The following is a 15,040-nucleotide window of genomic DNA, read 5'->3' as shown; positions in this document are numbered from 1 at the left end:
TAGAAACTTTGAGCTGCCATAGTACGGCTGCTCCTTTTTTGAAATTGTTGAAAGATCTGCTCTGTGCAAAGTTCTGGATGATTCACCTTGCTGTGTCCAGTACATTAGGAGCTGCTGTGGAGTTGCTTGTTAGTGTCTGTTTAGTTACAGATGTTGTCAGGGCCGGCTTTAGGCCGATTCCCCCGAATCGGGCCCCGTGCCCTAAAGAAGAGCACCTAACTTAGGCGCCTTTTTAATTTTTACTCATCCGGCGGCAGTCTGGGTCTTCGGCGGCACTTCGGCAGTGGGTCCTTCACTCGCTCCGGGGGTCTTTGGCAGCATTTCAACGGTGGGTCCTTCAGTGCCACGGAAGACCCGGAGCAAGTGAAGGACCCGTCGCCGAAGTGCCGACGAAGACCCGGACCACTGCCGGGTATTCGAATCGGGCCCCGCACTTCCTAAAGCCGGCCCTGCATGTTGTTTAAAGCAAGCAGCCTGATCCCGATGAAAGACCTGGGGTATCCCCTAGATGTGTGTAGAGCAAAGATCCTGCTTTCCATGGCACTCACCCAGCTCAGAAAGCTACAGCTCTGCCAGAGGGAAAGAGAAGAGGTGAGAGATGTGAGAAAACCTCCTTTCTATCTCACTGCAAACATGCAGCTTTCTTTGCTGCCTGGCTTTCATTCTAGTTTCCACAGCCATTTAAGTAGCAGGTCTGTGCCCAGCGTTCTCCTTTGCTATATACATCAGTGGGACAGAAAGGAGAAGTCAGTGTCATAAGACTGGAGAGCTCAGGAGAAACTAACTGAACTGCCAAGCTGTTAATTCCTTGGGGCATCAAGCATTGCTTTAATTTTTCTTTTTTACCACTTTTTGGCCCTCCATGTGTGTCAGAAAATTGCATGAACTGCTCAGAACAATCTTGTAGCTGAGCTGGTCTCTGAATTTTCTTAACTCCTTCTGCCCCTCCTCATGCTTCTCTATTTTTTTCCCCAACGCATAGGCAGCTAGATGCTCGGAAAGCTGCAGTTGCTGGCTTTTTGCTGCTGTTGAAGAATTTTAAGGTTCTGGGCAGCTTGACTTTTTCCCAGTGCAGCCAGGCCATCGGTGCTAGTCAGGTGAGTGCTGCTTCTGCAAGCCTCTTGAACAGATACATGCCACAGTCCCATGGAAATGGACACTGATTGATTATAATAGGTATTCAGAGTGAAGTGTTTGTCCCAACATAGAAGCCATTCCAGCTAGTGTTAGCAGCTAGAAGTGAGAAAGGAGAGACTGGACCAGGTGTACATGCCCCTTAGAGCTGCTGACCTCACAGTGTCCATCCATTCAGGTGGAGCATTCATGCTGCCAGGGTACCCCAATGAGAATGGTACAGAAAACCCAATAATATGTGGATGATTTTCTCTTTTGGGGAGTGAGGCTGGATGCTAAATGTTTGGTCTGAGTTTCCTTGGCTGAAAGGACAGGTTTGTCTCCCTTTATGATCCAGTTCTTGCATAGTGATAAATGGGAAGCAGAACCCATATGCCGTCACTAATGTGCTCTCTTTCAGGTCCAGGCAGACATTCACGGCTGCTACAACTCTGCAGCTAATGAGGCCTTTTGCCTTGAAATCCTGGGCAGCCTGAGGCGATGCTTGAGTCAGCAGGCTGACGTCCGACTTATGTTATACGAGGTAAATTGGCTTTCTGCAATGTCTTCATAAATCACCAGTTTGCTCTTAAGTAGCTGGTTCTAATCCAGCCCAGGTCAATAATGACTGAATGTTGTAACCATCAGTTGGATGTTTGGAGGCCCGTGGGAGATGGATTCCAGGTCCTAGCTGAGTTCTTCCTGGGATGTTGACATTCTAGGGACTCTAATTTGTTTTAACCCTTTTGTTTCTCATTATTTTGAATCTATATAAGCCTCCCAAAGGCTTTTGATTATCACCTGTCCTTGATGTATATCTTGGGGGTAAAATGTAGAGTGGCTGACCTGGCCATTGCTCTGCTTGGCATATCGGGGTCCTGGGTTTGATTCCCAGTCTCTCCCGCTCTCAGGGGGGCTTGGTGAACTGAAGGGACAGCTTGCTTGGCTCTTGGAGGGGGCTCACAATGACGCCTTGATCTGATTATGCAGCAACTTTGACAGGCTCCAATGAGAGCCTTGGCAGGAGGGTGTATGGGGAATCTCCTCAGGCCTCCTGCAGGGGTCCAGAGGATTCTACCATCCTTTCCCTCTGTCTGTGCTTTCTCTGGGTGAGAGGCAACCATTTATTTGTCTCTGCCTTGTGGCCCTTTTGGGACTGACCAAGCTCTGTGTGTGGTGGGTCTAATATGAAGAGCTGTTTTCTGGTGCAAGTCTGACTCCAGAGGCACCTATGATATATCGGGTTTGGGGAAAGGGGCTTCTGGGAAACCGTCTATAGATCAGAGTAAGCATTCTTGCTTCTCTTCCCTGGGTTTGCGCCGATTGATTTTTGTCGAGTTAGTGTGCATGTTGGAATGTATTTGTCTGTGTGCTACAGGGCATGCAGGTACTTTGCTCTTCCATTGAGGTTTCACAGTCTAATTACTGCCTCCTATGGATTGCCCTCTGGAATATATTTTGTCTGGAGCAGATTTCACAAATATAGGTTGAAATTTAGGATAGTGCCACTTAATGCTCCAACGCTGAAAGTCAGACTTGGAGCTTGATGCCACCTGTACTAAAGGGATACAACTTGGGGGTGGACTCCATTTAAGACATCTGTATCTTCTTCCTATGCTGTCTCACTTTGCCAGTATGTCACTTTTTTTACTGAGCACAACTTTATTAGCTCCCGATTAATTCCAGTGCCAAAGAGTTAAGTTCACTGTTGTCTTGCAGCTCAAAATTAGGTATGTGGATTGTTTCCTCCTCTGAGTAATCTTGGCTAATTTGTGTCTCTCTTCCCTACCTTCAGGGTTTTTATGATGTCCTCCGCAGGAACTCTCAGCTGAGTAACTCCATAATGGAAACATTGCTGTCTCAGGTAAAGTACATTCATGGAGCAATAGAAAGATGGCAGGGGAGGAAATCTAGGCTCCAGGAATTCCAAGACTGTACACAGCAAAGTGTGAGATGCAAATTCCTCAGGAAAATGTGTCTTGCCTGGTCCTGATCCTACGCACTGCACGATTGCTCTCCAATAACTGTCCACAGACACCTGCTTACATAATAGTCATTGCTATCCTCCTTTGGAGGAGGGCTCTCTGTGCCCTTGTAGGATTAACTCTTCTCAACTCTGTCACACGTCACAGTCACATCTTCCCCGCCAATTGGGCAGGTGGTGCTTTCTCTGAGACATGTCTACACATCTTCTCTTTCATGATCTGGAGAAGTCACGGCTGACTATTTCCAGCACTCCCAGCCCTGCCAGTACACAGATTGAGACTAGACCAAGAATTGAAGCTGGGCAGCTGCAAGGCAGTAGGGGCCTGTCAATGGGAGCCTGATGCTACAGACTTTTTTCTCTTATCCTGGTGTATGGCCTCCCAGGGGCACACCTCTGTCCCTCTCCTATGTGACTTCAGCACTGCTCCTAGTTTGCCTGTTCCCTTGTGGCGTGCGAAACAATCTAAAATTATTACGCTGGATTTTCAGCTCTGGACTCTCATTTTTCAGGCTCAATATCTCACTTGTAATGAATTGTGGACAACTAACTACGTCTCTGCACCACCCCAGTTAGGTAACTAGATGTGTGATTGGCTGTGCCTGTAGTTCATTGTAGTGGCAGAATTACTGGAGCAATTATTTACATCCACTGATGCAGGAGTGGGTGATGTTGCAAACCTCTCTAGTCATTAACCGTCAGCTTTGAAGAGGTAAAATGCTAGTGTTGTTGGCTCTAGGTAACCAAGGGAACAGTGAGTGCCCTTTAAACATAGCTGCAACAAGATTACATCAATCAACCCCATTTGTGGTCCTTGCTCTCAGAGGATTAAAGTTCACTCCTAGTTCAGGGATGTATGAGCTGCCGAGGAGGGGCCTCTAATGAACGGTATGACAGGTGCATGTTATCCTGATGGCTCAGTTACATACATGGTCCCCATTCCCATGTAACTGAGTGCCTCACAGTCTCTAATGTGAGGAATGGAAATACTTGTACTTAATTTTACAGATGGGGAACTGAGAGACACAGAGATTAAGTGACCAGCTATTTTTTTATTCCTTGCTTTTTGTGGCAGATAAATAGGGTGACCAGATGTCCCGATTTTATAGGGACAATCCCGATTTTTGGGGCTTTTTCTTATATAGGCACCTATTACCCCCCATGCCCTGTCCCGATTTTTCACACTTGCTATCTGGTCACCCTACAGATAAAGCGATACTATGAGCCAGAACCAGACCTGCTTCCCCCACTGAAACTTGAGGGATGTATTGTGGCACAAGGAGACCAAATCTTTCTGCAGGAACCACTGGTAAGAGATATATACAGTGTATTCCACTCTTTAAAGCTCACTCATTCCATTGGCTTTTAGGTTTGCAGTTGACTGACTCAAGTCACTCCCTCTTTCTCATTAAGCTCAGCCCCTGCAGGCTTGGAGAGTTGGAGACCAGGACTGGAAACTGAATCCAGTTCTTCTGCAGTGAACTTGGGCAGGTGACTTCACTTCTTCTGCCTCAGCTTTCCCACCAGTAAAATAAGGATAATATCCATGATGTTATGGTGCTTACTTCAGTGATGCTTCTAAAGTGCTTTGATAGCCCTGGATGGAAGGAGCCATAGAAATAATGTGGTTCTGCAGCTGTTATCCTCTACTGAGCTAGTCCCATTCTTGTTTCCTGCAGCTTAGCACCAAATAGTACAGAAGTACAGGAAAGGAGTCTGTCTCTTCTCTTCTGATCTCGCTCCCTCAGCATGCATTTCCCTCAATCTTCCTAATCTGAGGACAGATTGGAGATCTCCAAAAATTCACAGGGTTTCAAAGGGGCCAAATTCAAAACCAGCCCTTAGCTTTTTTTCCTGAAGAATCTTCTTTTCCATGCTGAGGGAGGTGAGACTGGGAAGAGACCAGAAGCCTCAGAAATGGTGAAGAAACCCCTTTGAAATCTCTTGTCTACACTCTCATCTAATATCCTTTAAATAATTCAGATATAGGTTGAACAGCAAGCCATGTGACAGTGGGTGGCAGCTATGATGTAGGACTGCAGGTAATGAGGTAGGTGAGAACTTGCACTGAGGTATCCTCTGTTGGAATTCAGAGTATATTGCATTGTTAGAAGTTCAGATGTGGGGTTACGGGACCACCGCACTTTGAGCTTCTGTTTTAAAGCCTCAGCTGTGAGTGAGAAACACTCCGATTCCCATAGGTTATGAACTTCTGAAGCATGTTGTTGTGGCTTTCCTGCCTCTGGCTAGAGTGGTCTAGCCTGTTGCTGTGGAGAATCCTGTTCTGTTGCACCGGTCTCCCTCTCTCCAGCTAGAAGGTTTGAAATGATCCCACTGGCTAAGGCCTTGTTAGCACAGTGAATTATAATATCCTGTGTGACTGCTTTCTTCAGGCCCATCTGCTCAGCTGTATCCAGCACTGCCTAGCCTGGTACAAGAGCACCATGCAGCTGCGCCACGAAGCTGAGGAAGAAGAGGATGAGGATGATGACTATGTGGGATTCCAACAAGACCTTGAAGAAATGCTGGAATCTATCACACGGCGAATGATCAAGAGTGAACTGGAGGACTTTGAACTGGTAACTCAGGTTTTCTCAGCAAGGCCAGGTAGCAGGGAGATTCTTGATTCCTGTGGGGTTTTAAAAGGGTTTTTCACTTATTCATTTTGCCTCTTAGGATAAATCAGCTGACTTTTCTCTGTCTTCTGGCGTCGGCGTGAAGAACAATATCTATGCCATCTTGGTAATGGGAGTTTGCGAGGTCCTGATTGAGTACAACTTTAACATAGGGAATTTCAGGTAAGGTGTCAAGTCCTATCCTTTAGAACTCTCACCCACTGGTGAAATTAAGAGGAATTCCTTAGCACTTGAGTGTGTCTGGGACAGTGTCTTCAGTGTACCTTGCAAGTACAGCACAGTGCCACCAACTATAACAGGGGAACAGTGAATGACTTCTCATAGCTCATTCCCTGCATATCATGGTGCAAATCTGCACCTAACCTTGGGGAGAGTCTTTGTTTTGAACATCACTGTACTTGTCATTATCACAGTTCGCTAGGATTTTGAAACAAGGGAAGTGGCCAAGCCAGTATGGACTGGGTGGGACCTGAGCTGTGTATTGGAAGGATAGGGAGCTTGATATGTCATCTGGAAAGTATCTTCTCTAACTGGATTAATAAAAGTTCACATGAAGAAATTGTGGCATTCTGGTCTCTATTATCAGTGTTTTTTACACCTTCTTTTGATGTTGCAGCAAGAACAAGTTTGAGGATGTTCTAGGCCTGTTTAAGTGTTACAGCAAACTCTCCGAGATCCTGAAGGAAAAAGCTGGGAAGAACAAGTCATCCTTGGCCAATAAAACCGCCCGAAGCTTCCTTTCTATGAGCTTTGTATCCACTCTGCTCACAGCTTTGTTCAGGTGAAACTGTCACAGCCTGTTTATCTCTGACTTGTATATATTACCTTAAATTCACTTCTGTGGTGGCTGCCTACCTTTTTGAGCAGTATACATTGCACACAAACAAGGGGTGCAGCATGTCACTTCTGCACAAAGTACACTTGGAGCACTCTCCAGACCAGCCTGGTGTAGGCAGGGGCTGTGCAGATTGGCCCCATGCAGCCTCATTACCCTCAGTCCTGATCTGTAGTTCCTCCTGCTGCTCCTGTCCTGGGCCACACTTCAGCTGTATCAGTGTCCCTTAATGCTGACCTGGGTGGCCTCTGATGTTCCAGTCCTAGGCCATCCCCCACCCTCAGAATACCAGTGACCCTCAGTCCTGACATGCAGCACCCCATGCTGTTCTGGCTCTTGGCCTCTGCTGAGCAGACTGCCACTTGTCCCCAACTGGGGATTTGAGTGAGGTTGAAGAGGCTGTTAAAATTCTGTTTTTTGGGTATTTGCTCCCAGTGGCTTAAACTAAGAACTGGACTATGTTGCTTCCTCTCTGGAGAGGATTTTGCTGTTGGGCTAGAGACTCCATTTATTTCTTTTAAATGAAAGTTCAGATTCTGAAGCACATTTATGTGGCAAATTAAAAAGAACAGTTACGTAGATACATAGTTACATTCCACACAGGGCCCACCAAAGGTGCGCTCTGGTGTGCCAAGATAAAATGCTTATAGGCTAGCCCTTTGCATTACATTAAGATGTGTTCCTAGACTCGGAGGTGTTTTTAAAATGTTCATCTGACTCTTCAGGGATAGTGCCCAAAGCCATGAGGAGAGCTTGGCTGTTCTGCGCTCCAGCAGTGAATTCATGCGTTACGCTGTCAATGTAGCACTGCAGAAGGTGCAGCAGCTGGAGGAGACAGGTCAAACAGATGGACCTGATGGACAGAACCCAGAGAAGATGTTCCAAACCCTCTGCAAAATTACTCGGTGAGTTGCTATGTAGCTTTGAGACTAGAATGCTGGACTGCAAATATGTATTTTTTTTTTAAACACCTGAAACTCTCATGTAAAAGTCTGAAAGAGCAATAGTCAGTGGCAATTGTTTGAAACTGTAATTAGCACCAAATTATAACAAAATTGCCTCCTGTGTTCCTGAGACATCTGAGCAGCAGACACCTTGATTTCTCCACCAAAGTGAGTGATTAACTAAGTGGCATAATGAGAGAGATGGAAAAGCCATTCCCTGTAAAACCCTGCTTGCCAGTCCCTTTTTGGTAGTTAGTTTGTTACTCACAGTAAGAAACTAGAATGGCTACAGACCAGACTTCTCAGGCCTTTGGGAGGCAATTTAGTTTGAACCCAGTTACAGTTTGAAATAGTTACATGTGAAAGAGGAGTTCACTTTTAGCCAAAAATTGTCTGTTTCCCTTTGAGTTTAAAGCCTTAGTCCTGTATCTTCCTCATTCCTCTGATGGTAGAAAGTAGATGACCGTCTAGTACCACTCTGATTAGATGTCACTTTTGTGTAATATACATTTACATGCTACACAAACATCATGAAAGAAAGAAACACATTCTGTTCTAAAGAACCTATAGTCTCTGTCTGATCCTTCAAACTCCTCCTTGTGTGAATAATCCTTACCCATGTCGATAGTTGTATTGAAGCCAATGGAATTACACGTTAGCTAGAACTACCCATCTGAATAAAGGGGTTTTCATGATAAGATAAGATAAGGCTAGAAGTGAGCTTGAAGAAGGGGAAAGAAGATTCTTGGTGGTTAAGAACAGGAAGACTGTTGCATTACAGGTCCCCCTCAGACCAAATACTTCTCATTCTTCAAGACTTCTCTATTTAGTTTCTCTTTTCTGTACATTCACAATCTTATTTATATAGCGCCCAGTACAGGTATCTGGCCCATCAAAAACACAAACTGTAGGGAGACAAAATCCTTGTGATAAGTTGCATAAGTCTAATTGACAAATATGACACCAGTAATAAAGGTTCAGACATGGGGCGGGGGCACCCTGAGCCAGTGAGGGATGGAAGGCCATGTGAAAGGGAGTGAACTTTTAAAGAGGGATTTGAAGTAGGAGCAGGAGGTCAATAGGCACATGGGGAGAAGGAAGAATAAAATGATCAGATGGATCAAACAGGAAGAATGCATAGAAAACAATGGCTGTGAAGCTTCTATCAAAACAAATTCTGCCTTTAAAATGAATCTCTCTTCCCCACCCCTACTTGTGGGGAAGAGATCTTCCAGTTCAATGGTACTAAGAGAAGATCCAGTCTGTGGAGTGCAGGACTGGCTCTATTCCAGTTTTTGTGCTGTGCAACCAACTATGCTAGAACATGTGAAACTAACTCTCCACCCACCCCTTTCAGGGTCCTGTTATGGAGATACACTTCAATTCCAACTGCAGTCGAAGAGTCTGGGAAGAAGAAGGGCAAGAGCATCTCACTGCTGTGCTTGGAAGGTTTGCTGAAGATATTTAACACAGTGCAACAGCTCTACAAGCCCAAGATCCCCCAGTTTCTACGCGCTTTGGGTAGGCACTTTGGCTGTGACAAAACAGATCTGCTCAGTCCTGGACTCTCACTAATGGGGCTATATGTGCTGTGGAGGCTTTGTACTGGACCCCTGGATAAGGAGAGAGTTGACTCCATGTCATTCAGAAGTGATGCTGGTCACTGAGCTCCAGTTGGCTTTTCTTGCCTCAGGCCAGTCCCAGAGATGTTAGGGCTCAATAGAAGCAAGCAAATAGTCTCTGTTGGCAGAGCGTGATTGGAGGTCTGGCATGAATCATAGAATATCAGGGTTGGAAGGGACCTTAGGAGGTTATCTAGTCCAACCCCCTGCTCAAAGCAGGACCAATCTCCAGACAGATTTTTGCCCCAGATCCCTAAGTGGCCCCCTCAAAGATTGAACTCACAACCGTGGGTTTAGCAGGCCAATGCTCAAACCACTGAGCTATCCCTCCCCCATGGTACCTTCCTGTTTGAAATCGTGCCTTGAACCATCCTTTTTGCCCTCCACAATTCTCCAGTATGTTTTCCTCAGACTTGTTGTGGCCTTTACCACCGCCGCAAAGGAGAATGTGCGTGCATGCTTGTGTATGTGTCTGTACTAAATCCTGGATGCTGGCCTCTGCACTTAACTCGTCATCTCTCGCTCTCAGATATTGCTAATGATGATGCTGAGGAAGAGGAAGATATTAACATCACCGAGAAAGCTACCTTCCAGATCCGACAATTTCAGGTAAGCAGCAGAAATGTCACTCTGGGTAGCGAGTGGTCTCAAAGCACGAGATAACTTGGGGGTACCTTTGGATGTTTTGCCTAGGCCAGTGTTTCCCAAACTTGGGACGCCGCTTGGGTAGGGAAAGCCCCTCGTGGGTCGGGCCGGTTTGTTTACCTGCCGCGTCCGCAGGTTCGGCTGATCGCGGCTCCCACTGGCCGCGGTTCGCCACTCCAGGCCAATGAGAGCTGCTGGAAGCGACGGTCAGTACGTCCCTCGGCCTATGCCACTTCCAGCAGCTCCCATTGGCCTGGAGCAGTGAACCGCAGCCAGTGGGAGCCACGATCGACCAGACCTGCGGAGGTGGCAGGTAAACAAACCGGCCCAGCCCGACAGGGGCTTTCCCTACACAAGCAGCGTCCCAAGTTTGGGAAACACTGGCCTAGGCTATTAGCCTGCTACCAACTGAAAAGAAACTGTCCTGTGACTGACCCACTGAGTGATTCACTGGCACCTCCAGAAGGATTTCACACGTTAGGAAGCTCAGTAAGGCTTAGTGCATATTGGGACTGAGTTGGGTGTGTATAAGGAGCTGCATCCCTCCATTAATGTGGTCTGTACGGTGCATAAGAAAGCAACTATAGGGACCAAAGATACAATCCACACCTCAGTGAATATTGTAAGACCCTCACTAAAGTAGAAACTAGCTGTTATTTAACAGCTTGAACAAAATCAGATGCTCACAGATATGTTCTAAAAGCATCTTGATTATCTCTGTAAGAAATTCTGCTTTCCTTCAATGTTGGTGCTGCCTATGCTGGGGGGGCTGCTGATTTCTTTACATGCTCCAGTCTCAGAGGTTTTTGGTTACTTACCTCCTAAAATGACCCAAGCATGCATATGTACTGGATTCTGTCCTTCCTTCCCACAATCAGAGGTCTCTGGTGAACCAGCTCAGCAGTGCTGGCGATGACTTCAACAGCAAGGAAGCCCTATCGCTTGTGACTATTATCTCCACTTTGTCCAAGCTACTGGAGCCCTCCTCTCCACAGGTACTTAGCAGAGCTAGTGATTGGTGAGAATGTGTGTGGTGCTGGCACTAGTGGGGTCTGGAAGCCCATGATACACTGGGAGAAGGTAGTCATCTTGGTTTGATTCCAGACCCCCAGATGGTGATAGGAAGACTTTGAAATGTTCATTCCCCTCTGTGCTTGCAAGCAGACCAAACGCTGCCAGGATAACTGGCAACCAAACATTAGCCTACAACCCTGAATGCCTTCAGGAATGACACATTTTAGGAAGGCTAAATTCATGAGGGAGCAGTAGCACTGGCTGGAGCCCTGCATAATCTAGGCAGATGCTGTACATGCTTCCCTGTGATACCTCTACTAATTCTCCTTTATTATTTGTATTGTGGTACCACCTAGAGCCCCCTACCCCTATTGTCCCGGTGCTGTCCAGTCATGACAAAGAGACAGCCCCTCCATCCTGATCTCCATCCTCCTGCTGTGGCAGTCCAGACCCCCTGCATAGCTCTGCCAGTGCACCTTAATCCTGACCTGCAGCAGTCCCTGCCCTTCCACAGAAGTCCTGGCCCTGCCCCACACACACCTCAAACCTGGACTACAGTATCCCTGCTACCTGGGCTCCTGACTAGTAGCTTCTAATCATGCTGAAGTGTGGTGTTTCTTCTATTTGGAACAGATCCACTGGGGGCTCTTTAGCCCCAGCTCTTCAAGGAAGAATGGTTGAGTGCTTAGCCCCTCTAACACACACACACAACGTTTAAAGGGCTGGAGTAAGGGAGACCAAATTTTACCCAGCCAACGGCCATATTGAAAATTTGCCAGGAACATGAAGGCCTCACTTACTTTGGATTAAATGGAGTAGACTGTAGTTACTCTTCTCTTCAGTAAGAGGCTGTGTCCGGGGAGACCACAGACCCTCATGTGAAATGCATCATCTTGAAACAAGCATCTAGACTATTCCTAGGTGTAGAACTCCACAGACCCTGTCTGGGCATCTGTCTGCTGGAGGTGCCTCTGATTTCCGTGGATGGTTGGCTACCATTGTGCTGAGAGTATTTCTTGAATTCAGACCAATTTTTTTCAGTTTAGCATTGTCTTTGTGACTTCATTCATGTAAAACCCCTGTCCCCTTGTGTAGTTCATACAGTTGTTCTCCTGGACAGTCAAGATTTGCAAGGAAAACAATCTGGGTGAGTAAGATTTTTGAAGTAAATTCAGACTTGAGGTTCTAATGTCAATGGAGTTGCACCTGCTCACAATAGATCTGAATTTGGGCCTTTGATACTGTGCTCCTGAGTTCCTCTTCCGTTCATCCCTTTGATGGGTTCAAGCTCAAAGCCTTGTTTTATTGACAAATGCAATGGATTTGCAGAAAATAGTATGGGATGTGCTAGAGCCAGTTTAGAGTTGTCTTTGGTGGCTCTAGCAGGCTGAATGTTGGGTGTGAATCTTTAATTTCACCTCCCTCCCCTCCTCCAGTAAGCATGTCAGGACTGTATTTTGTTCTGTAAAGATAGCCACTCTTCTTGGACTTCTTGTCCCGGCTTATGGTCACTCAACTGCTTGCTGATGACTAGAAATTCCAACATCTCCCCTTTTACCTTGCAGTGCAGTAGCATTTGCCTCCTAGTCACCATTCCCCTATGAGCTGACAGGTCCAATCTACCTCATTTCCTCCTTGAAGTATATATTATTTGAAATACCTCATGTCTCTAACTTCCTGATCTGACTAATCATAAGCTAAGGGGAATGGAGGGCAGGGATGTAGGGTCAGAGCTAAGGCTGTTTGTGGAACCTTAACTGCAAATTGCCTGACTTCCAAGCTCCTCTTTTGTAACTACAGTGTTTTAACAAGGGTTTAATGCAGTGCGTCTCCGTACAGCCTAAGCTGTCTCTCTCTCCTGAAAATGTAGGCTATAGTAAAATGCATGCTTGATCTCATCCTAGCAGGATGTCTGACAGTCCTTGAAAAGCCAGTGGAGTGTCATGCCTGGTGACTGTCATTTCCTCTCCTTTCTTGCAGAGGATGCTCCTTGCTGTAAGGGTTTGCTGACCCTGCTCTTCAATCTCCATGTTCTCTACAAGAGCCCTGTCGGCCTGCTGCGTGAGCTCGCCCAGGATATCCACGCTCACCTTGGAGACATAGATCAGGTGCGGCCCAGAACCCCAGCTCTCAGTGTAAGCTTAGCATCTCCTGGTGCTGCCAAAGCCGAGGTGGAGTGTGTCTGAGCAGCATCCCTGGAAGAAGCCCCAAATCCATGCAGCATGTGACTGAATCCAAAGATTTGATTATTAGAGTCTCTCTCTTTCCCCACAGGATATGGAAGTGGAGGATCAATCACATTTTGCTATTGTGAACATCAAGACAGCAGCCCCTACGGCCTGTGTGAGTTGGAACAGTATATGTAAGACCCAGTCTCTCTGCTACTACTGTGCAGCTGGTGCCAAGACTCGCCTTGGTACGTGTGGGCTGCAGAACTTCTAATGTGCTAAACTATGTTTCAAAAATCTGTTTTGCTTTCTCTTTTCTTCTTAGCTGCTGGTCCTGGCTCAAGCAGACAAGGTCCTTGAAGAGGTGGACTGGCTGATCAAGAAGCTTAAGAACCACTTTGTATTGGAGATATCAGGTAATGAAATGGCCCTCTGCTTTGCAATGGCCACAGAGCTCCACAAAAGAAAGATAGAGATAGGTAGGAAAGAAATACCTCACTATTTTGAACAGCCAACTTACTAAGACTGCTTCTCAACATAGATGGTGAAGGCACTTCCCTGGTGCTGGTGCCAGGAGGGAAATGTAAGAGTTGACAACCCTTAAACTCTCTCTCTCCCTCCCTCCCTCCTCGCACATGAAGATGGACATTTGTATTTCCCCGTCTTTAGTGTTGTGTTGATTGCTGGGAACTGAGAAGACTCCTCTCAGGCATCAAGTCAGATCCAGTCTCTGGAGAAGGCTATAATCCTGCAGCTGGGGACACTGCTGATGGCTTACCATGAGCTGATCAGAGCAGATTACATCTTAGTTCTGAGAAGGGCAGAAGTGGGCGCTTTTTTAGCACCACTTTTAGCACAATGTGCACTGATTTTTACTTCGCTTCCCCCAAAGCGTCAGTGTGTATGGGCTGTGGCTGTATCTCTCTCTTCTCTTTTTAGAAGACTCCTCTCAGGCATCAAGCCAGATCCAGTCTCTGGAGAAGGCTATAATCCTGCATCTGGGGACACTGCTGACGGCTTACCATGAGCTGGTGCAAACAGCCCTTCCTGCAGGGAGCTGTGTGGACACTCTGCTGAGAAGCCTTAGCAAGACTTACACCATTCTCACCTCCCTCATCAAACATGTGAGTGCTCTTGTGCTGAACTGGCAGGATGGGATTTAAACATCTCTGCCCATTCCCCACAACAAGCTAACAGTGGCAGCAGCTCATCTGCGGCTTGGGACTGTCAACATGATGTAGTCATGCCAATCCTCACCCTCCTCCAGTGGCAGCATGCACATGAGTTTCCTGGCCTTTAGGTGGTGGCGGCAGCTAGCAAAGGCGAAGGGTGCCTCTCTCCTGCTTAGTAGGTAAGGGTAGAGCTGCTGCCCTTGGCTGGGAGTGTCTCTTGCATGCTTTGTAATCTTGCAGGCCCCTCACTGGACAACCATGTGTCATTCACACTATGCAACTCCCCCCCACCCCCACCCCATCCTATCCATGGCTTGACACCTAGGAATGTAGAAATTAGCACATAAGGACTGACCAATGGCCCATCTAGTCTGAGATGATGCTTTGGAGGAAGGCAAAGAATTCCCTATGCCCCTGGGCAGTAGTGACATGCATGATGTGTGGGGAACTTGTCCTCTGTCCCACTGGTGACTAGCTTACACCCTGATAGTTCCTGTAATTTCCATCCTAACTAGTGTGGGCTGCAGCGGTTCTTCCTATAAGCACTCATACAGTGCAGTATGGTTGTTCCAAAGGCAACCTCAGAAACATCTAGCCCAGTGGTTCTCAACCAGGGGTACGCATACACTTGGGGGTATGCAGAGGTCTTCCAGGGGGTACATCAACTCATCTAGATATTTGCCTAGTTTTACAACAGGCTACTTAAAAAGCATTAGTAAAGTCAGTACAAACTCAAATTTCATACAGACAAAATGAGAAAGGCAGCAATTTTTCAATAATAGTGTGCTTGTGACGCTTTTGTATTTTTATGTCTGATTTTGTAAGCAAGTAGTTTTTAAGTGAGGTGAAACTTGGGGGTACACAAGACAAATCAGATTCCTGAAAGGGGTACAGTAGTCTGGAAAGG

At 46.7% G+C, this 15,040-nt stretch overlaps 1 protein-coding gene across 3 annotated transcripts in view; it reads left to right on the top strand.

Annotated features, from left to right (window-relative positions):
* The window catches only part of FANCI (FA complementation group I), a 40,421-nt gene that overhangs the window by 19,711 nt on the left and 5,670 nt on the right, over positions 1-15,040 (top strand). For all 3 annotated transcript variants that reach the window (XM_034783424.1, XM_034783425.1, XM_034783426.1), the window contains 16 exons: positions 983-1,097; positions 1,535-1,657; positions 2,909-2,977; positions 4,305-4,406; positions 5,491-5,676; positions 5,774-5,895; positions 6,350-6,514; positions 7,294-7,473; positions 8,870-9,033; positions 9,664-9,743; positions 10,658-10,774; positions 11,889-11,940; positions 12,774-12,901; positions 13,068-13,136; positions 13,287-13,377; positions 13,901-14,085. In XM_034783424.1, the coding sequence (XP_034639315.1) occupies positions 983-1,097; positions 1,535-1,657; positions 2,909-2,977; positions 4,305-4,406; positions 5,491-5,676; positions 5,774-5,895; positions 6,350-6,514; positions 7,294-7,473; positions 8,870-9,033; positions 9,664-9,743; positions 10,658-10,774; positions 11,889-11,940; positions 12,774-12,901; positions 13,068-13,136; positions 13,287-13,377; positions 13,901-14,085 (1,948 nt within the window). The remainder of the gene's footprint in view (positions 1-982; positions 1,098-1,534; positions 1,658-2,908; positions 2,978-4,304; positions 4,407-5,490; positions 5,677-5,773; positions 5,896-6,349; positions 6,515-7,293; positions 7,474-8,869; positions 9,034-9,663; positions 9,744-10,657; positions 10,775-11,888; positions 11,941-12,773; positions 12,902-13,067; positions 13,137-13,286; positions 13,378-13,900; positions 14,086-15,040) is intronic.

Source organism: Trachemys scripta, chromosome 10 (assembly GCF_013100865.1).
Source record: "Trachemys scripta elegans isolate TJP31775 chromosome 10, CAS_Tse_1.0, whole genome shotgun sequence".
In the NCBI taxonomy this organism is placed as follows: Eukaryota; Metazoa; Chordata; order Testudines; family Emydidae; genus Trachemys; species Trachemys scripta.
This window is presented reverse-complemented; position numbering and strand designations above follow the sequence as displayed.